Below are 22,531 nucleotides of genomic sequence, written 5' to 3' on the forward strand. Positions count from 1 at the left end.
GTTGCAGAATTGATGGATTCATAATAAGTATGGGCATTTCTGTTTGAGATTTTCTATTATTGAGATTTAATGCAAGATTTGAAATATTGCTTTTAGTTTTTCATAAGATGAAAATTTTAAAAATGATTAGGCTATTGGTGCTTTTGTAAATTATTATAAATTATTTAATGGTGAAAGCGAGAATTTAGACACATGTCACTAGACCTTATTTTGACTTTTTTTTTTCCAACAGTAGCTTTTCAAAAATTGGGATAGTGGCCCTTATTCATTAACATTTGCAATCTTTAGTTCAATGGCTAATTGTTCTTTTTGTCATAATAGATATCATTGATGTCATTTTGTTGACATATACTTGTATTGGTATTTCTACATTACAACATGTGGCTTGTCTACAAAGAATAAATTTACAGAATTTCGCATTTTTAAAAGCACAAGACTTGCCTTAGATACAAAAAGTTAATGAATATGGGCTGTTGCATTCATGATAAGGCTAAAATGAATGTTTTTGAATCACTTAAAAAACAAAACAACTAAAAAATAAACAAAACAATTATACATTACATAAAGCATCTGATTATGATATCACAGGAATGTTTTCTCATTCAATTATTTTAGATATAAATTTTTACCAGTCTTAAACAATACCTTTTGGTCGTAACTAGGATGGTATGCTCTCAATATATAGAAATAATTTGTAGAATAATTGACATAGTCACCGAATTACAGTGACAGTATTCCAATTGATCCTCGATAAATAACATGTAACGTGTTACAGTGTAATAAATTTATATGCAAAATATAGTTCTTAGCCTTAACTTTGTGATAATTGAAATATAGTATTTATTTATCTAACTTGTAAATAAAAATGAATTGACTAGGTTGGCATATGTAATTGATACTCTATTTAAAATGCAACTTTGTACAAATGAAAATTAAACTTTTTTTTCAGTTTCTACAAAAAATGGTTTTAGACATTAGGATAGCTTTGAACACAGTTTTATGGGAACCAGTCACATATATAATCTAGGATCACACTGTACCCAGTAAAGTTATATAAAATAAAAACAAATAACCATGTTAATGATATTCTTTTTTAAAAAAATGAGGAAAAAAGGGGAGAAAAAAAAAGAATTTTCCACATGTAGTGATTCTAAAGTTTAGTAACTTAGATTGTAGAATTTGTAAAAATAAATATATTGTTTAAAAGTTGTAATGAAAATTTAGGATAAACATGTTATATTTTGATATATCCTAAGTATTTAAACAAGAATTACTTTAAAAGAGTTCATAGGTATCCTTTTGTTTAGATTCATTGAGAGTAGTAATTAATGTAAGCTTGCTTCAGTATTACACATGGCTTCTACTTGTTGTTGTTGTAGTTAGAAACACTGTCAATATTGTTGCAATATTCTCATGATTGTGTGTCAAGGTCAATCAATGATTTACAGCTGAAACTATGTTAAGATTATAACAGATAAACCTTGCTAAAACTGTGAAACATTATGCATACAAATCAAAGATAAAATATATATCAGAATAATTTTACATTAACAGATTGGCAAGGCATATATTTTATTTTTTTGCTAAAGAAATAATCATTTCACATACAGTTTTTCATATGTTCTGTATTTCTTGTTTAAATCAGGAGCAAACAGAAACGTTATGATGTTATGATCTTACAAGAATTTTATTGTTACAGTCTCCATTAGGTATGGTTCTTCATGGATGAACTGTTTCCATTTTACTGTCTAACGACTCTCTATATTTTTATCGTATTTAGTATGGTAGTTATTCCATTAAGATCATTTTTAAGAAAAACATTCTATTTTTTAAAGAAGTGTTTGTAAGATTTTATACTTTTCTTTAGGAATGATGATGTTTTTAATGACATAGCATGTTATACTAGTACACGTTCTTGTCTGGTCTGTTTAACAAATATTGAAGTTAACCATACATGGTATGTTATATCACACATATCATTACATTGATGGTTCACATTTTGTAAATCACACTGTCTTATTCTGTAAGGTTACCTTCACAATTTATGATTTAAAATGTTACATTTTGGTAGTTAAATGTCAAGTTTCATAAACAAAATAAGACATTCTGTAAGTGAAGTGTCACATTTTATAATTCAAAAAATCACATTTAAAGATTCAAATGTCACATTTTGTAAGTTGAATATCACATTTTGTTATTGAAATGTCATATTTTGTAAGTAAAATGTCACATTTTGTTCATTATGTGCTTTGCCAGACAAGCTGTTTCCTGCTTTCAGTATTTAAAATCATGATTCAAGAGCTGTGAGGAAAACTTTTTTTTTGCAAAATGGAAACTTAATATATCTTTTAAGAGTTTAAATTAAGGAAGCAGTGAATATTTTTTTAGCTGAAAGTCAAATTATTCACGTTTCTTTTTACTTCTTTCTCAAAATGGTTGAAATTTGTAAGTATGGTCTTTATCTGGATTTATTTTTGTGTTAAGAGCAAGTCGTTAAATAATTTTTGTGTAGGATAATCATATCATGGTACTGTTTGATTTATAGTCATTATTTATCATGTTGTAGAGTTCTTGAGATTCATTTGGAAAAATAATATAGTAAGTATTATATACCCAGAGTGAATCAGAATCACATGTATGCATGCAATGAAATAATGGAATATTGGATTTTTTGTATCAGCTTTGTTCAATTATTGTTCAATTTTTGTGTTCCATTTTATAAATGGAGAACATGTTTGTTGTTTTGTTGACTAGGAGTATTCAAGAGTATTTTATTGTAATGTTTGGTTCACAAATCTGTAGTGAGCTTTTTCTCTCATATTTACTTTACTTTTCAGCCTTTTGTGATGACATGTTGAATTAAACCTTTAAGTTAATCATGTATATGATTTTTAGGAATAAGGTAAATTATAAAAAAAATTGAATTAAATTGAAATTACATATAACTGTTAATATTCTATATAGAAGAGTTGCAGAAATCTTTTACAGACCGATTAGTTGTCCTATATTCAGTCATGAGCCTATATTAGACAGTATCAATCATGAATGTGATTTATACCTCAGCAAGGTCAATATTTTTCAGTATATTGCTTTAAACAGTAGCCCTAAGAAACAGGCTATCTTAGTCATTGTTTCCCTTGTTTTGTATTTTTTTTGCATACTTGAACATGCATTTTTCCATTGTTGTTCATTTTCATATTATATTAATGTATAGCCAGATCTGTTCATTTGTGCTTTCTGATCAGGCTATTACCAAGTCACAAAATTTTATTCAAATGTTGTTAAAGGAAATTTTTAAAAAGGTGCATTATGAGAATGTTGACTACAGATTTGTTGAATCAAACAGTAGAATGTTTGTGAAGTATGAGATTGCCATAGTTGTGTATATAAACTTTTCCAGAATAATTGTACAGTCTGCTGTTATATCTTTGAAAAAACACAAAAAATCGGAGAATAAAATTCTATTATTGATACTTGATTGTATTGTTATGTTTTTATGCCCCCGCCATATAATGGCCGGGGCATATAGTGTTACCCTGTTCCATTCTGTCATTCCATCATTCTGTCATTCCGTCATCATCAGTTACCGTTCATTATCTATGTAACGGTTGCACACATACAACTCAAATTTAAATATGGATATGTCATGAGAAAATAATGGACAGGTTCGAATTTGGTCATGGATCGATGATTTTTGGCAGAGTTATTCCCCTTTTACTTTGAAAATAATATGAAATTTTCAGTTTCCGTTCATTATCTCCCCAACGGTACAACACATTCAACTCAAACTTGACATATGGATATGTCATAAGAAAATACAGGTCAAGTTCAAATTTGGTCATGGTTTGATGATTTTTGGCAGAGTTATGCCCCTTTTACTTTGAAAATAATATGAAATTTTCAGTTTCCGTTTATTATCTCCCTAAGGGTATTACACATTCAAATCAAACTTGACATATGGATATGTCGTGAGAAAATACAGGTCAAGTTTAAATTTGGTCATGGTTCGATGATTTTTGGCAGAGTTATTTTGGCACTGCGCTTGTCTTGCTCACAACGAGGTTATGGTGCTCACAACGAGGATTAAAGCAAAAAGAGTATATCTTCGTTTCTATGAAAACTTTCAGATAATAATTTACGCTGAAGACTTGTGGGCATCTGTGTTAGGTTAGAATGCACAAAACGTCACCAGAATCGACGTTTTCAATGTTAAATTAGGTCCAAAGAGAAGTTGTCTCAAGTTTTCCAGCTACCCCGAGTGACTGCGTCGCACGGTATTTCCATCAAATTGTCCGCCAACAGGCAATATCTTTACATGTGCATACTCGGAAAACACATCGCTAGCTAACTGCCTTCCGATATTTTTACATAAATGTCTGTAATCTTCAAAAATTATGAAAAACTCACCTTGTTTATCGTGTCACACGTCATAGATGGGTGCTCACAACGAGGAACGGAAGTTGCTTTACAACATTTTTACCGATGGACATTTTTCACTCGTTGTGAGTAAAACGGGCGTGTTTATGATCAAAATTTGTTTGGCGCTCATTAGTGCATCCATCGTCATATTTTTTTCAAACGGCTTCTCCACTGAAAATACTGGGTCAAATTTGGTGAAATTTTCCTGGGATGATCGTAGGATGAAGCTCATACGGTTCTGCTCCGATGAACATTTGGGAAAGAAGGGCTTAAAATCGAGAGTCAAATGAAATCTTATCATATATAGCATTATCTATTGAAACTTTACACAAATTGTTCAAATTACAGCCCTAGGGTAAAATTGGCCTCACCCCAGCAGGTCTTGGCTTTTCCTTTTCCTTACATAGTAAATACTTCAAAATTGTCTTCTTGAAAACTGCAAGGGCTATGTCTTAAAGATATTTAGCATGAAACATTGTCAAGTGGAACTCTACAAAATGTTCAATTAAAGTTCTTGTGTCAAAATGTGTCCTGTCCCAGGGGCCTTGCGTTTTCTGTATGTGCATATAGTAAGTGAAAAGGCTTAAAAGACTTGCAAAACTATTGAGGCTAGCAAGAAACATAATCTAGTGGATCTGTATCAAATTAAAATACTGGAATCAAAATTGGCACTGCCCAAGGGATCACTTAGTTTTATAGACTTATTTAGGAAATTATCTCCCTTTAATACGATAACGTAAAGTTTTGCATTCATTCAAAATAAAAAAGAAATAGATAAGAATTTTAATTATCAGTGAGTTTTTGATTACTAAATATAAAGAAAATGAAATAAACATGTAAATAAAAAGTAAATTTCTAAATCTGCATGGTATAATCACTGCGGTATACCGTACACCGGATATTGCTCGATATTATGAGGACTTTTATCCCATTTCGCGACTTTGAACGAGGAAAGAATGTAAATTCAGTGACGATATTTAGTCATTTTGAATTGGTTTGAGAAAAGCAAATACTTCGATAATTTCTCTAGTTACTGAAAACCCAAAAATGTTGAGAAATAGCTTTGAAATGTAATTAGGAGGTAAAATTCGTCTCCTTGCTCACGTGATAAATGAGCTCGGGTCAGTCAAAATTGATGTTTTTGTGCATATACTTCCTTAAAAGAAAAACTTGAATCGAGTGAAATGTGATAATGAAGGTGATGTTTATGTTGGAAATGTTTAATCAACAATAGAACCTCAGATGACAGTGCATTTTGAGAATACACATGTCAGTGTACCGAGTATTGCTTTCGAGTTGCCCGCCGGTGTCACGAGTATTGCTTTTTAATGTAACGAGTATTGGACATCAATATAGAGTACAAGTAAATGCAAGTAGTAAACACAGAGTATTTTCAAATATTTCTTATTGTGTATACTTATTTACACTATATATGCAGAATATGCAGAGTTCGCAGGTACTTTACTGGAAACATCTGCGAATAATCCAGATTTTCATTCCTCTCGTCGAACGAACTCAGCAATTTTCTGTCGTTGCTATCAAGGATAAACCTTTCCAGAATTTGTTAATAATTATTGCATATCTTAAATAGTAAAAAAAATGCATCCAAAGTGCATTAATGCTGCCTCAAGATTGTCAATAGTAGTCAAGGGCCGAAGAATAGACCACATTTTTTTAGTAAAAAATCGGAACCATTCAAGCGCGGCGTTATTTATCCGCCATTTATGCACTGCTGCGCAAGTTTATTTTTGTATTTAGGTTATGACAGTATACAGCAGACGACCCATTTTTATCCGCCGATAGTCCGTTAAAGCTATACAACACTTGCATTCAGACGGTAATTCTACACTGTAAGAATCATCTGAGGTTTCCCCTAAAAAGGATCCCTTTGCATTGATCCTTTACATACTTTACTCACTAAATACTTTTTTCGCCATAAGTAATGATTGAAACACCTCCATTCAAAATATATACATTGTATATATATATATATATATATATATATTTTTTTTTTAAATGTGAAGCCTGACCGAGACTCAAACCTGGGACCCTCGGAAAACCGTACTGCAGCTCTACTGACTAAGCTATCTGGCCACCTACAAACTACCTCCTCTCCCCTAATTAGAAAACAGTTCAATAGGTACTGTGACATAATCATTTTTCGAAATAATTTGGGATTCGAACCTAACACAACTTTGGGTCTCCTGAAGAGTTTTTCAACATCATTTTTACCCCATCTTACTACTATGTTTACCTTTTAGCCCTAATTGTTCTGGAATTTCATTCATTACACCCATTATCAGGAGATAATTTGGTTATCTGTTACTTGTCATTGTGGGAGGTCTGAAAAAATCGGTACGAAATAGAACATGTCCTATCCCTTACATCTAGACTTAAGGTTTCCGAAATCAAGAAATAGTAGCCTTCACACATTAATATTTGTCTGTACATCTTAGTTTTAATTGGTGTTGTACTTCAAAATCCTACCGTCTGTTGAGGCCTTTAAACTGAATAGTGCGCTGTCGGGCGCAACATCTTTTACCCGTTTATGATATTTAACCCTTTCTCCAAAAATTTAATTTCACATGTGTTGTAACCACCGATAGATACACATCGAGGCAATAAACCTTATACTGACAGATAGAGAGCGAAACCCATTCATACGGACAACATTGTGTACACCGGTGATAAAGTTTAAGCAAAACAAGCCGGTGTTTACATATTTACATTTATTTACAAACGTTTTTTTTTCTTCTCTTTTTCATGGTACAATTTATAACATGTAAATACAATTAATAGAGTAATAATTTTATAGTAAATATTTTACACATAAACTCACAAACACACAAAGTAATGATTATTTAAGTCCGAAGCTTTCATCCAATAGTAATTATTGTACACATAAACTGAAAAACGTTAATTTAAGTCCGAAGCTTTTATCCAACTGTTAAATTTAGGCGGGAAACTTTTCCATTTGACGAAGAGTTGTTTATTTCGTCCTTTTCCTCGGCTTTTTAATATTTTTCTATTTTCCATGTTTCATTAGGATCAATGTCCACTTTCTGTAACTCGCTTTCATAAAATGTGCCTTTGATTTCTTCTTGTTGCATGTCTTGAAGACGATAGATAGGCAATGTACCTCTGTGATAACTTTTATACACCTTAAACAATTCGCCCGAAAACGTTTGATGGTACGCCCTAGTAAATATAGTTTTTAGATGACTGATACGCACATAATCTCCTAATTTAAATTTGAAGCGTTTGAGATTTATATTCGATTTGTTGTTTTTAGGGTTTTGAGCCATGTAGGTTGATATTCGTACTTCTTCTTGATTACTGTCTTTGACATCTGCGGGTCTCATTCCAATAGTTCTATGATAGGTATGGTTATAGCTGTCGGCGATGTCCTGTAATATGGATAAAAATGTACTGGTTTCTTTGTACGACAAGTAGCGCATGAGTCTGGTTTTTATACTCAAAATCGCCCTTTCAGATGTGGACGCCTTTGTTTCATTTTGAGTGGGATAGTAACGGATTCCTTTCTTTTTCATTAGATCTTGGACTTTCCTGGCTTTAAATTCTTGACTTGAAAATAAATAGAGGAATGTGTAGTAGCTGTCAAAACAGTCGTATACATGTTGTAGTAAAATAACACTTGACACATAATTCATACCTTTGTCGGTCAATAATTTGGTCGAAGAACGGTTTGAAGATGTAAAAATTTTCTGAAAGGCTTGAGCTACTTCTTCCCCAGTTTTGTGTTTTAACGGTTGTAACCACACATACTTGGAAAATGTATCTATCACCAATAAAATGTATTTGAAACCCTGGTTCCAATCAGCAAATTTCACCATATCGATCAAGTCAGCCATCCATAAATCGTCTTTACCCGCACTAACAACATGATTTCGTGGGAAACGTCTTCTAACCGGTTTGTGTAAACTATAAGATTCCTGATTATGCAAGAATTTGCGTATTCTGTGCATTCCCATATTAAATTTCCCTTCATTTTTGACCACTTTGTACAGTTTTTGTGGCCCAGCAAATGCGGCTGGGTGTTTTGGGTCGAAGTATATTGACTTTAAATAATCATCCCCTGGAGCCATGTTTACTGCTGAGTGTCCAAGGTAGAAATGAAATGCATATAACTATACGTACCTATAAATTAGTTTTCAGATGTCTCCTCATCGATGTCACTTTCTTCCTCGTCACTTTCTTCATCATCAGTAATTTCAGTCTCAAATAAATTTTCAAACTCTGTCTTATGTTTTCTCAAGACTTTTGTCACGGCTGAAGTTTTGTTATAACCTTTTGAAATCAATTTATTTATCTGAGCCATAATGTTGCTGTGCAGTTCATTGTTACTAAGAGGCAATATAAAATTGTCAATTAACATTGTGTAATTATTGAAAAACACCTTTTCGTTGTTGCTGAATACGTTCTTCGTCACTTTCTTCTCCGTCATCAATCAATTTGTTATATATTCTGTCGAATTTTTCATCAATTGATTTTCTGGCTCGCTTCCATAAATTTACATAAGCCTCATTATCTTCTAACGCATCTTCTTCATGCTCACTATCGCTTATTTCTTCACGTGATCGTTTCTTCTGTCCCTGCTTTCGGGACACCACCCGCTTTTGACATGTCTTTGCACGTCATGGTTAGTGTCGAATAATTGCCCACAATCATCGCAAGCTTGTCCTTTACTTTCCATTATTTCTTCCAAATTATTGTCGTAACAATCTTGCGACTTCTTTGGTTCTAAGTAATCCTCGATGTGATCTGTTTGAACTCCAGCTGTAGAATGATTTACTTCTGGAAAACCGTTTTCTTTTATAGACCCTGGTGGGGTCACGTGACCCTCGTATTCAGCATTTTTACAATATGCATCTTGTTCATACTGTAAGTAAAGGTATGAGGTAATTAAACCAACAAACAATTTCAGTCATGTTTCTGCGGATTGGTTTCTTTATATTCACAATGAGACATTTCAATTTGTCAAGCTTGTCCGTAGACTGTTGGTATTGGTTAGTGACCCATAGTGCAAGACACATACATGGCCACAAAGAGGACACAATCAAGTTACGTACTTACAATATGAAACCCTATTTATTCTTTCTTGTTCAAATACAAAGAAAGATCTGTATTTAGTAATATCATATGAACAAACGGATACATGTATGTTGGAGAATCAAGGGTTGCACTCATAACTCCGGGATTGAGACGAGGGCCACCAATCCGATATGTGAAAATATAAGGCAATTATGCCTAGACCAGGCATATACAAATAGTCGGGAAAGATGTGTAGTTTATGACACCACAAAAGCTTGGAATTATGTGCTAACACTTACTTATTGACAGTCATGAATTCAAGTCCCATCCTAGTACACTACCCCTGAAATACTTTTTGTTACAAATGTAATGCATAGACACAACAACTTGGCTCACAGAAAAAATATAGTCAAAACACTATGCTAGTGCTTCTAGTCATGGAATAGACATACATACATATGCATTAATAACTCCTGGTTTAGAAGGCTCGGGATAAGGGGTCTAATCTAGGATATAACCAAAAAGTTATATAATTTAGTAATTGTCTATAACTGGGAACTGCTAAGCATACACTGATATAAATGAACATTTAAAGAAATTACCATTCAAGTATCATGTGTGCTTCATCAATAGCTATGCATGAAATAATGCCCTTTCGTTCCATTGCACTTAATAAGTATGTCCCTTTACCGGTGCTGAGAAGCGCCTCTGGGTGAGCATATACCAACGTGAATTTTCCTGTAATGATGTCCTCTAAAGGCACATTAATAACAACACCTTGACCCTGTGGAACTGTGTCCTCCTCATCATCAGAAATATCGTCAGCTAGGGCCTGGCCACTTTGACAATCAAAATCTAACCAGCATGCATCTATTCCTTGTTTTTTCAATGAATTAATCTGGTCCATCATGATGCTGTTCAAGGGTGTCAAAATTATGCATACTGAAGAAACCAGATTATACTTGACTTTTAACGCAAATGGTGCCACTTGAAAAATTAAACTTTTCCCATACCCTGAAGGCAAAATAGCCAGTACACCATGTTTACACAAAACATGCGTCAAACACTCTTTCTGGCAATCTTTTAGTGGTTTTACAAACCACTAATCATTTAAACACGCGTGACAGTATTTCGTCCATTGTTAGTTTAAAACCGAAAGTGAAAGTTGTTTTGAATATTTGAATAAATAGTAACGCAGTCGAGCTATCAATTGCACTTGCAATATTAAAATCTGGAAAACAGTGATCCCTTAGAAGCAATAAACAAATATAATCACTTATTGTTATATATTATGTTTAATTAAATAAAATCGTCATCCCTACGCGGACTTCTTTATGTCGGAGTCATTTTTTCCCTCATTTGGGGTGAGTAATGCGTCGTAAGACACAGGTCGATATTTGAGACCGGTGCGTATACAATGTGGTAGCGGAGGTAATGCAGTACCATCTTATTTCCTACAAAACTTCTACAAATAAAAACTAAAAACACTCGAATGCAATATGCGAGAACGCTTGTATTTAGGGACAGTACACAGTATACAAGATGACATTATTAATGTGCAACTATGGCATAAAGCAATAAATATTATAATTGATTAATAAATTTATCTATGTCACATAAATGCTTTGCAAATCGTGGTCGATTCGTCCAGGAAAAACCAAAAACCGCTATTTAATTTATTGATTTGATTGCAGTGTTATTTAAGTGCAGATATTTTTGGAAATATGTGCCCATTCGACATCACAGGTAAGTGACTGTCAAATACCTTAATGTTTGGTTCCTTGCAAAACATTTAACATTTATACAAAACGATGTTAAATGTCTACACTATGTTTCCGTTAAAAATTAAACAATACATTTTATTTAGGCAAAGCTTGTACGCTTTTAAAATATTGTACATTTCACAAAATAATTTTGGCATTGAATTTGAATGTGTGAGTGTCCCTAAGAGTTGCTCGCTAGAAACTGATTTCCGAATATGAAAACCCCGATTAAATACAGCTCGAATCATTCGAGCGAACAAAGAATGTACATAAACCGGTTTTGTATTAAAAACGCTAGTACAAAGGTACTCATCTATACGTTGTAACGATGAGTACCAAATATTAGGATGGTAATACCTTAAGTCGGGCTGTTAGCACTACATACCTGTGACATTAGTGTATTTGTAGTGTCCTGCGCATGACAAGTAATTTTAATTTTTTATTGATCGTCTTGTTTAAACTTGAAAGGTAAGGCTATCTTTTTACTTCCTTTTTCATTTTATTTTTAATTTGTAAGTATTTTACGAACATATAAAGTATAATGATGATCTTAATGTGAAACTTTGTATATTTTAAAAATCAATGGAAATTGATTAAAGAGATAATTGTTATCGACAATTGACAATCGATAATTGTTCTAACGATTAATGAAAAAATGAAGAAAAAAATGGCCACCTCCTTAATTTACTTCCTTCTTTACGTTTAAGATATTTTGCATCAGTTTAAGTTATTAAAAGAATTAAAATTAACAAGAATAATGAAAGTTGAATTACAAATTCGAACAAGTAATTTCTTAATTTTTAATAAATATTAATTTTTCAACTTTCGTTTTCATTAGATTCATCACAGGTGCATGGACAAACCATTTATCAACATTTCACGAAACTTCTGAAGTATAATATGAAACATAATATTTTTTCACTTTTCCATTTTGATAAAATTGAACGACGTAAACTTAGTACAATTAATGCAAATGTGCAATTAATACAAAACAACAATAACAACAACAAAACAAAAATGAGACAAGAACAAAAACAACAACAAAGCAAAAGCAACAACCAAAATGGCGATATAATGGATCTCGAAATTTCACTTGTAGATACATTCCGCTAAAATGTCTCCGTACTTTATTTGGAATGTGCAATCTTTAATTATATGAGGTTGACACGATTAATACCATATCAAAGATAGTTCTACACCGAAAACGATACCTTCGAGCAACAGAGTAATCATGGCAACAGGGTCTTCAAGCAACTCAGGAATTGCGGACAACCAGGCGTACACGCACAGGTGTCATAATCTGATAACGAATGTTGGTGGTATGGTATATAGACACATTCTCCAAAACGAGCTTGATTGCAGGAGAACAAGTTTAGAAGAATTTTTGAAAAACAATAAGCAGGCCATAACTGATTTGAAAACAAATCGAGATCTTTTAAATGTTTTGTTTCCGAGAAATGAAGCGGCTAAAACAGATGCAGAGTTTGACATATCGGCAATAGCATTTTTACTGCGAAACTTCTTCACCAAAGACGGCGAAACACTACACATCGGTTTTTACAGGTATTAATATCATTATGCCGATAATTGAATGAACATAATGCATAAGAAGAAAATAATACAAAAATGTACATGTATATTACAATTTAATTCTTGCAAGCAGTTTTATACGTTCGCTATGATATTTAAATGACAATTCTATGATTTAATGTTATAAATCAAAAAGTGGTTTGTCAGTCTTAACCACCTTGTCATTGGAAATTAAAATTATTACAATATTTTCAAAAGCATTTGCATTTGCTTTTTCCTTATGAAAGACAATAAATTAAAGTGAAAAATATATATTATAAAATGTTTGTAAATTTTATAACTAGTATTTGATGAAGTTGTACGATGATACAGGAGAAAATAATGCTATAAAATGCTTGCAATTTCGTTTATGACTGAGAATGTTTAAAGTGGCTAAAATAACAAAAAGCTGGGCGGGGGGGGGGGGATGACAATGTTCATGTATTATTACAGGTTTTTGTATTACATATAGAATATTTCATCAAACTGTTTCTTAATTTCTGAAGTTTCGATTTTTTTTTAGATCCGGAGATCCCACATTAATAGATGGAAATACAAAAGCATGGAACTGGTCAGTGGATGACATGTATCCTTGGAATACCAGTGTAATATACGATATAACAAGAATTAAAGAATATAGAAATATGGTACGAACGCATATTGTAATGAATAATGTCTTTCTTACACGTGAATACAGTACGTAAAAAATGAAATGTTCAGGAACTAAGTGTTATACTGCTATTTTAAGTAGACTGTTAACCATCTAAAATGATTTTGTGCATGCACGAAGTGATCTTAAGGTAATATACAAAAATATTTCTTCTTTATCAGTATTTTGTTAATTACAAGAAATACAGGCAGCAGCATATATAGCTTTATACATATTATATTCTAACAATAGCGAATTGTTACAAAAGAGTATACTATCAGCTTTTATGTAACATCGAAAATGAGATTATGACACTTTTGCACTCTTGCACGTCTCCATCAAAGTATTATACCTGCCAAAATTGCGGAATTTAATGGTGCCGTAATTACATTGCTGCATTTTGCAACGCCGATAGAAGAGGATAGATAAGGGAAGGGCCTTGGAGGTTGCCTTCATTTAACACTTTCGTAAAATTAACTGCGTCAAATGATTTTGCTTCCTGTAATTCAGTCAGTTTTAATACAGTTAATTAGCTAAACCCAACAAACGATTTGTTAGTCCTCTTCACTTTCAAAGGCCATTCCTGTATGTTCATTTCACAGAATTGTCTTTGTCAACATTGTAAAATTGTTGTTTCTAAGTCATTAAAATGGGCAAGGGGGAATAAGGGGAGGGGATAGAATGCCACACATGCGTATGTTCGAAACAGTACGTCCAGTGCATGACTTCTGTATGCATGAGGGAATTTTACAATAATTTGGTTCTAATGACCACCATAAGCATACGATGTGTGTAAAATTAACTTTTAAAGAATATGCATGTTTTATTACAGATTCATCACATAGTGAACACAAAGAAATGGCTAACAGAGATTGATTTCAAAAGACATTGGTGTGGTATGTCAGCGGTAAAACAACCTTGATGCTATATCAAAATCTTTTATATTATAAAATAATTTGTGCGATCGGTTTTATACACTCTCTAGCTCTAATTTTCTGACAACGTCTGCCACTGATGTTATATCTAAAAATAATTCTGTACTAGATTGTCACATAATCTATACAAATTCTTATGACCAGTATTCTTAAACTGTTCCATAAAAAGCATAAATTACAGATTATTTAAGAAAGTTCATGTTTTCATCTTATAGGCTCTCTTAAATCTTGGGCGTGTTTTTGGAATACCAAACATGTTTTTTGAGATAGAGACAGTTTTGCGTGAGAATCTTGACCCCAAAAGACAGGACGAAACTCCGAAGATGAGTACCATGGCAACAGGTATATTTAAATGTTCTCTCAGGCACACCGTAAATTACATCATTTATTGAAATAAGATCGCGACAAAGTATTTATTTTTGTTAAACTAGTCAAACAAAGCGATTGAAAGTTCAAACTGTATTTATGCCTAAGCAAATCCTATAATAGAAAGCACATGAAAAGGATGAAATGAAAGCCTATAATTCTTTGAAAAATTCGAAGAAAGTGTTTTATATATGTGACCCATTAATGTATAGAGATCTACTAATAAAAACTGAAATTTCTGAGTTTCTGAGATGGGTAGCGAAATAATACACATTTTATCTTGTTTATCGTTACACATTTACATAATCTAGGTAATATTTGTCACTTCATAAAATAAATTATAAACATTGATAGGTGTGGGCAAAAGTTTTTTAAATAACGATTATCATAATTTTACGTTTCTAACTAAGTCACTGGTACAAAACGTTCCGGTTGAATGATAATGAAAACATGCTGTAAAACAACCTGTCACGCATCCATCTGTTTGACACTAACTAACTTGCAAATTTCACATAATCAAAGGAAGTGTACAGTTCCAATTGGGTAATTTTAGTCCCTACAAGGGTAATACAATGCATCGTTCATCGTCTTTCAAATTTGAAAGATCCTGAGTGCGTAAATAAGTTAATTACTTAAATTTACGATTGCATCGGTTATTTATCAAAATGAACTTTTCTTAACTCATGGTTAATCATGGTTAATCATTGTGTATTTACATCAAATTGTTTATCAATTTCTTAAAAACTTGTACAATGTACATGTATTATTCAGTAATGACTTTTTGTCGTACGCAAAATGCGCATGCGCGAATAGCTACTTCCGTTTCTATTGTAAAAGCTTATAGCTAAGCTGCGCCGCAAATGCTAATTAAGCCAGATTATTAGTCTGTTAATAAATTAATCTACGTTTAGATATATAACCAATATCAAGTTAAGACGGATTCGAAATAAAATTAAATATAACAAATTTGTAGATCTATTAAATTTGCTGAACTTGACCTGGATGACAGGTATCGGTTACCATCCTAATGCATTACCTCCGCTTTGAAGAGTATTCAAATAGGCTAGAACCAATCGTAACAACTCGGCAATCTCCGTCAAGTTCGGAATCTGAATTCTTGAAGTCGCCCGAGGTGTTCCGATTGAGGCTAGAACTACTGTTAGTCTGGTTCCCTGCCTACATTTACTACGGAAACGTAGTATAAGGGGAAGGAACTCCAGACTAGAACCATTGTTAACTACATTGGAAATAAAGGCCGTGGGTTCAATCCCCAGAAGGGTCAACTTTTTCTTTCTTTCTTTTTTTTATTTTAACATTATTTATGTATCTCTCATGTCATATTTGGAAAGAAAAAAGTGTTTAAATTTGATTTTTTAATTTATATAGGTATTTATTGGCTAAAATATGCTAAATCTAGTAATAAATATGGTACCTGATATTTTCAAAGTGTAATAAAATCAAAAGTAGACGGTGAAAGTATTTCATATTTTACAAGATCAACCAGTATACTTTTTTAAAAATTCAGGGAAACTTTGAAAACAGGCACTCATATGGGTAAATTTTAAGGATTTTTTTAATTAGGCTCCCTTAGTAGGAAAATGGTCAAAAACGTGGTAAAATGGGTGGGGTAGGGTAACATTTTTATACAGATTTCATAAATTTTAAGTAGAAACCATGATTTTGCTTATGTGGATTGTTAGTTGAATGGTGCTATTTGTTTCTTACCAAAATTAATTGAAAAACATTTTTCATTAGAATGTTATTGCAGATTATTTAAAGGTTCCTCATTTCTAAAAAAAAAGCTCTCATAACATCCTAGCTTGAGTTAAGAAAAGTGGCCATAACTTGATTTCCGTACGGTAAACTTTGTTTAAATTGTGCATACAGGTGTACTTTAAGGTATATATCTGACCTATGATGTCAATATTTTAGTTCCTTATAGTGCCCATTAGGGTCGCAATACCTTAATTTTGGCATTGTTTCTAACACAGTGTTGCCTCGAGTGCCTAAGTAAATATCGATCGATGGCCAATTCTTTAAACTTTACAAGCTTTTTATTCATCTCTTGTCTGAATAACATTTTATGGTAATTAAAATATCAAGCAACATCTTTCATTTTCATTCTTTTTAAAATTTTACTTCTCTGTTATTATATATTGTAATATAATACCATTTTATTTTCAACAATTTGACACCAGTCAAACAGTCAAACGTACTGCAAATATTATCAGTTCTTTATATTTTTTTTTCAGAACCTGACAATTTGAAAGGTAAGGAATTTACTTTTGATTCGGAACGAGTGTTTATTATGCTAGAATTTGAAGGCATAAAATGATAGTCCCAAACGTGTCCACTCTTACTTAGTTAAAAGAGCTTGTTAATCCCCTTTCGCATAGCGGAAATGGGATTATAGGAATGGTCTCCGTCTGTTAGTCCGTCCGTCCGTCTGTCCGGGCGAACATTCAATGGTCTATGAGCTTCATTTCGTCCATAATTTTAGTATAAAAAAGAAGCAAATCCTATAAACCGACTGGTTTATCAGGTATTTTAACTGGTTTATGGGGAAAAATGCCACATAAAGATCAAATAAAAACACATAAACCCCAAATGTTGGCACGTCCGTCCGTCTGTCCGTCCGTCTGTCCGTCCGTAACACTTTCATGTCCGCTCCATAACTTGTTAACTGCTGAATTTTTTAAAATAACTTGGGACAAGTAATCGCCATAATGAGACGATGTGCAGAGCGCAATAATCGGGTTGCTACCCCCAAGGTCAAGGTCACACTTAAAGGTCAAATGTTAAAATGTCTTCATTTCAGAATAAAAAGTCTACACTTCGTGTCCGCTCCATAACTTTTAAACTGCTGATTTTTTTTTAAAAATAACTTGGCACAAGTGATCATCATAACGAGACGATATGCAGAGCGCAAAAATTTGGTTGCCATCCCCAACGTCAAGGTCACCCTTAAAGGTCAAATGTTAAAAGTCTTCATTTGATATTAAAAGTCTACTTTTCCTGACCGCTCCATAACTTTTTAACCGCTGATTTATTTTTGAAATAACTTGTTACAACTGATCACCATTATAAGACGACGTGAAGAGCACAATAATTGGCTTGGTACCCAAAAGGTTAAGGTCACACTTTAAGGAATAATGTTAAAAAGTATACATTCCGTGTCTGCTCCATAAGTTTTTAACCAAAGTTTTAAAAATAAATCACATGGCACAATTGATCCCCATTATAAGAAAATGTACAATAACGGATCCTTTCATATTTAACACGTTAGTTTGCTCAGTGGTGAAATAGGAATTCAGTTATCAATTTGGCATCAAGTTTAATTTATAACTTTGAATATGTGAAAATCCTGATAAAAATATCAATTACAAAAAAAGTGCTCATATTGCATCAACAGTCCTTAAATATTTTACAGAATGTTCCGCAAGAGAGATGGCTTTTCGACAAAAGTCTTTTTCTGACGTTTTTGTGGAGACTGAGGCATATAGAAATATCTCACGACGTCTACAGGAGAAAAAAATAGTTGTTATAAGTGGAAATCATGGAGAGGGCAAAAGTACAATTGCATTGAAGCTAATTTCAGAACATTATTCAAAAGGATACAGAATACTAAAAACACCCGAAGACTGGAGATCTGTGAGCACCGAAACTTGTGATGTAATATTGATTGACGACATGTTTGGAATTGCTGTTCTTGACGAAAGTGATTTAAAAAATTGGCAGCGCTATCTAAATGAAATGCAGCAGGCAGATGGTGTATTCATTATAATAACGATAAAGCCGCACATTCTACAACAAGTTAAGAAACGTATTCCATTAAAGCTTTGGACCTGGTTTGATGACAATGTTGAAAAAGTCATATCTGAGAAAATGTCAAATGATGAGCGCCGTGATATTCTGAAGAGTCATTTGAACGTAAACGGACGTGAAGTAAATAATGTTTCTTTAGACGACTGTCTCACAAAGTATACAAATCAACAATCGGCAATGTTTAACATAGGTTTTCCTCAGTGTGCAAGTATGTATGCCAAATATCTAGAACTCTTTGAAAATTCTGGATTCACGTTTTTCGAAAAGCCGATATATTTTATCAAAAACTGTCTTCGTGATATGTTGAATGGAGACACTAATTCTTTCTCAGCATTTTCTTTCTTATGGTCACAATCAAACCAGACAGTGACGATAACAGAAGTAGAGAATAAGGAAAAGGACGAACACAGTGAAATTTCTCGACGATTAAAGCTATGCAAAGTGCCCTCATCATCTTTTGTTAAAGACACATTGCTTTTATACAAAGACGGATTCATTAACTATATTGAAGACAACGAGGAATTCCGCTTTAGTCATGATATTATTGCCGACGTAGTAGGTTTACTGGTTTGTGAGAAGGATATCAACAATGGCATCAATCTATGCTCACTTGATTTTCTCATGACGTACGTCACAACAGCCGACATAACAGATAATGAACGAATAGTAAAAGTATATATAACGAAGTCAAGATTTGAACTATTGCTCAAACGGCTGTTGTATTTTTATAGATCAAATAAGAAGGTTCTATCTCATGATGCCTTCGGAAATGAAAATTTCGTTTCAGAGTTACAGAAGAGAGAAGATGTAGACCTTAAAATCTTTGAAATATTTCATGACGCGTGTACTGAAGGTGCTAGTAATACTGTTTCGTGTATGTTAAAATGTGGAATAGAAGGACATGAAGTAGAGGGATTTAGTCCCATACACATGGCTGCAAATTCTGGTCACTATAAAATCGTATCTTTATTCGCTGAGAAAAATCCCGAACTACTCAAATTGAAGATTTCAGGTGGAGAAAATATATCACAAAAGTATCGAGGAGCAACAATATTACACATAGCAGTTCTTAACGGGTTTGATGCGATGATAAATGAATTTTTTAAGCATGCTGATGTCAAATTAAGAGATTGTGAAGGAAACACGCCATTACTCCTTTCTATAAAGGAGCGTAAAAATAAAATAACACGGATTTTTCTTACAGCTCAAGATGCTGAAATCAATACACCTGACTTTAATCTTTCAACCCCTCTGATGGAAGCAGTAAAAAACAAAAGTCTTAAGATCGTTAAGATGCTTCTTAGTTACAAGGTTAAGGATATAAATTGCCTAAATATGAATAATCAAACAGCACTCGACATTGCTCATCTAAAAGAAGATAATAAAATAGTGAAAAAACTAAAGGATTACGGAGCTAAAACCGCAAAAGAATTGACTGATCTGAATGAGTGAATAATGAATAGGTGCTTTGTATTATGCTATGCAATTGCAAGCATAGGTCAGAACGTACTTCCACATATATAATAATAACAATATTTTGGCGGAACAGGTACTCGTACAAATCATTTATGGAAAGCCTTGACTGTCTTATGATTTTAAAAATGAACGTTGTTGTGTCACTCGTTCTTTATACGATGTGCACTCATGAGTATATTATGTAGATGCATCTTTATATGAAGTCAACTCAACAATATATGATGTCAATGTGACTTTATATGATGTCGCCCAGTCATTATACGATGTGCATTTATGAAAATATTATGTGGTTGCATCATTATATACAGTCAACTTATCAATATATTATGTCAATCTTTCATTATACGATGTGCATCTATTATTATACGATGTGCATTTATTATTATACGACGTGCTTCTATTATTATACGATGTGCATTTATGAATATATTATGTGGTTGCATCATTATATACAGTAAACTTATCAATGTAATTTGGGAACAGTCAAACTGTTGGCCCGAGGTGGAGGGGTAGTGTTTTGAACTGTTGCCCAAGGCCGTAGGCCGAGGGCAACAGTTCAAAACACTATCCCGACACCGAGGGACAACTGTTTGACTGTTTCCAAAATCACATATGAAATAACTGTTTTATTACCTGATCAATTACTGTTTTAACAGACTTGCAGAAGAAAAAAGGTATAAGAAAATAGTTATGCCCATATGTTCATAATTAACCTTAATACTTTATGTCACGTCACGTCTGGTTCATGATCAAGATCGATGGGCGCTTCAAGTGGGATCCTCTATGACGTCAATGACGTCAGAACACACGAGGGAAACAGTCGAAACTGTTGACCGGTCAACAGTTTGCGAACGTTGACGTTTTAAGAATTTCAGAAAACAGTGAAAAATACCAAATAACATTTATATAATGCATCAGGTAATAATATACGATGTGCATCTATTATTATACGATGTGCATTTATGAATTTATTATATACTTATAAATGAAATATTGAGAAATATTGATGAAATAAAATGTGTATTTTCATTTTCCGTATTTTCACTGTAAAAATTTATTTTTCACTGCAGTGAAACATATTTTCAGTATTTTCACTGGTGTCTTGCCGGACTACTTTCATTTAAATTCTGCCAGTACACAAAATTTAATTAAGGGATTTCTTTCAAATTTTAATATCAAAAAGGTGAAAAATGTATATAATAAACAGAAAATTCAAGTTTTTCTTGTGGCATGAAAATTACCATATTTCACTCGTGGCTACCGCCACTCATGAAATATTTATTTTCATACCACTCAATGAAAATAAATCATGTATTTATAGAAAAAACTTGAATATCCTCTATATATTATGTGGTTGCATCATTATATACAGTCAACTTATCAATATATTATGTCGATTTTTCATTATACGATGTCCATCTATAATTATATGACCGCTACTTTATATGAAGTGCAAACATCATTATATCGTGTGCTTCTGTCATTATGATGATGGGGTAAAATTTACTGGGTTATATCTCACTATGCACCGTTAATGGCGTTATCTGCAACAGCGGGAAAACTCAAAGTAAGTTGTATGTTATTTATTTCTTTTTTATCTATCCTAGAGTCATTAGTTTTGACGCCCTTAAGCTGTTTAACTAGTGCATTTCTTTATATTGAACTTGATCATTAAATAATATACAATATAAAGTAACTATGGCATGTTGTTTGTCACTGCAAACCATTTTTATGTTTGTTAAAATTCAAAATCAGTTAAGTTTTGTACTTAAGTAAACAGACTGTGGAGGCATCCATTGTTGTTTACAGTCATATGAAATGACGCCTTTTCATTGGGTGGTTATTTTAAAAGGATATTTCACTGTAATGAAGTATGAACAGCAAAAGAAGTTTTTAAATGAGCAAACCTGCAATGTAACAACATCGTGAAAACTTAAAATTATAATATATTTCATATAAAACTATCCATTATTTAGAAATGTCATACACCCTGGCAGTGGTCTTAAGCTTATTAGGTGCACCTGTCTCTTTAACCTTGAATGTTTTTACCATTAACCTTGATGAATAGCATCTGTATTTGGCTTAAAGGGCTGAAAAATATATCTAAAATGAATGATGTTGTAAAGATATGTATATGTTTATTTGAAAAATGATTTTTTCTTTCTTTTTTAAACTTTATACAGTATACAATAATTAATCCATTATGAATTTTACTCAGTATCAATTAAAAACCAATTAACGTTTTCAAACAATATAAGCTGTACACCTAATGATACAGTGAATATTAAGGACACTTTGCAAAGTTTTGGTCACATGACACTCATTAGACATTTTAAAATGGAGGATAGAAACAGAAAAGGGCAGGTCAAGATTTTTGCAAGTAAGACATCTAGACCCCTTGACTTCTCGACCCCTTAAGATATTAAGATGACATCTAGACCCCTTGACTCTTAGACCCCTTGTAAGATGACTTTTCG

The 22,531-nt window shown here is 32.7% G+C and overlaps 1 protein-coding gene across 2 annotated transcripts; it reads left to right on the forward strand.

Annotated features, from left to right (window-relative positions):
* The first annotated feature begins 11,266 nt into the window (after positions 1-11,266).
* Positions 11,267-21,083, forward strand: LOC132760607 (uncharacterized). Of its 2 annotated transcripts, XM_060752616.1 has the most exons (7): positions 11,267-11,702; positions 12,073-12,797; positions 13,327-13,450; positions 14,285-14,359; positions 14,603-14,729; positions 17,006-17,023; positions 18,184-21,083. In XM_060752616.1, the coding sequence occupies exons 2-7, from the start codon at positions 12,466-12,468 to the stop codon at positions 20,028-20,030; spliced, it is 2,523 nt and encodes an 840-aa protein (XP_060608599.1). In that variant the 5' UTR covers positions 11,267-11,702; positions 12,073-12,465; the 3' UTR covers positions 20,031-21,083. The 2 variants fall into 2 exon arrangements, with proteins under 2 accessions (XP_060608599.1, XP_060608601.1); XM_060752618.1 differs by lacking the exon at positions 11,267-11,702 and having other exon boundaries at positions 11,709-12,797.
* The last annotated feature ends 1,448 nt before the right edge of the window (positions 21,084-22,531 follow it).

This window comes from Ruditapes philippinarum, unplaced genomic scaffold (genome assembly GCF_026571515.1).
Source record: "Ruditapes philippinarum isolate M1 unplaced genomic scaffold, ASM2657151v2 ctg1345_1_1_1_1, whole genome shotgun sequence".
NCBI lineage: Eukaryota > Metazoa > Mollusca > Bivalvia > Venerida > Veneridae > Ruditapes > Ruditapes philippinarum.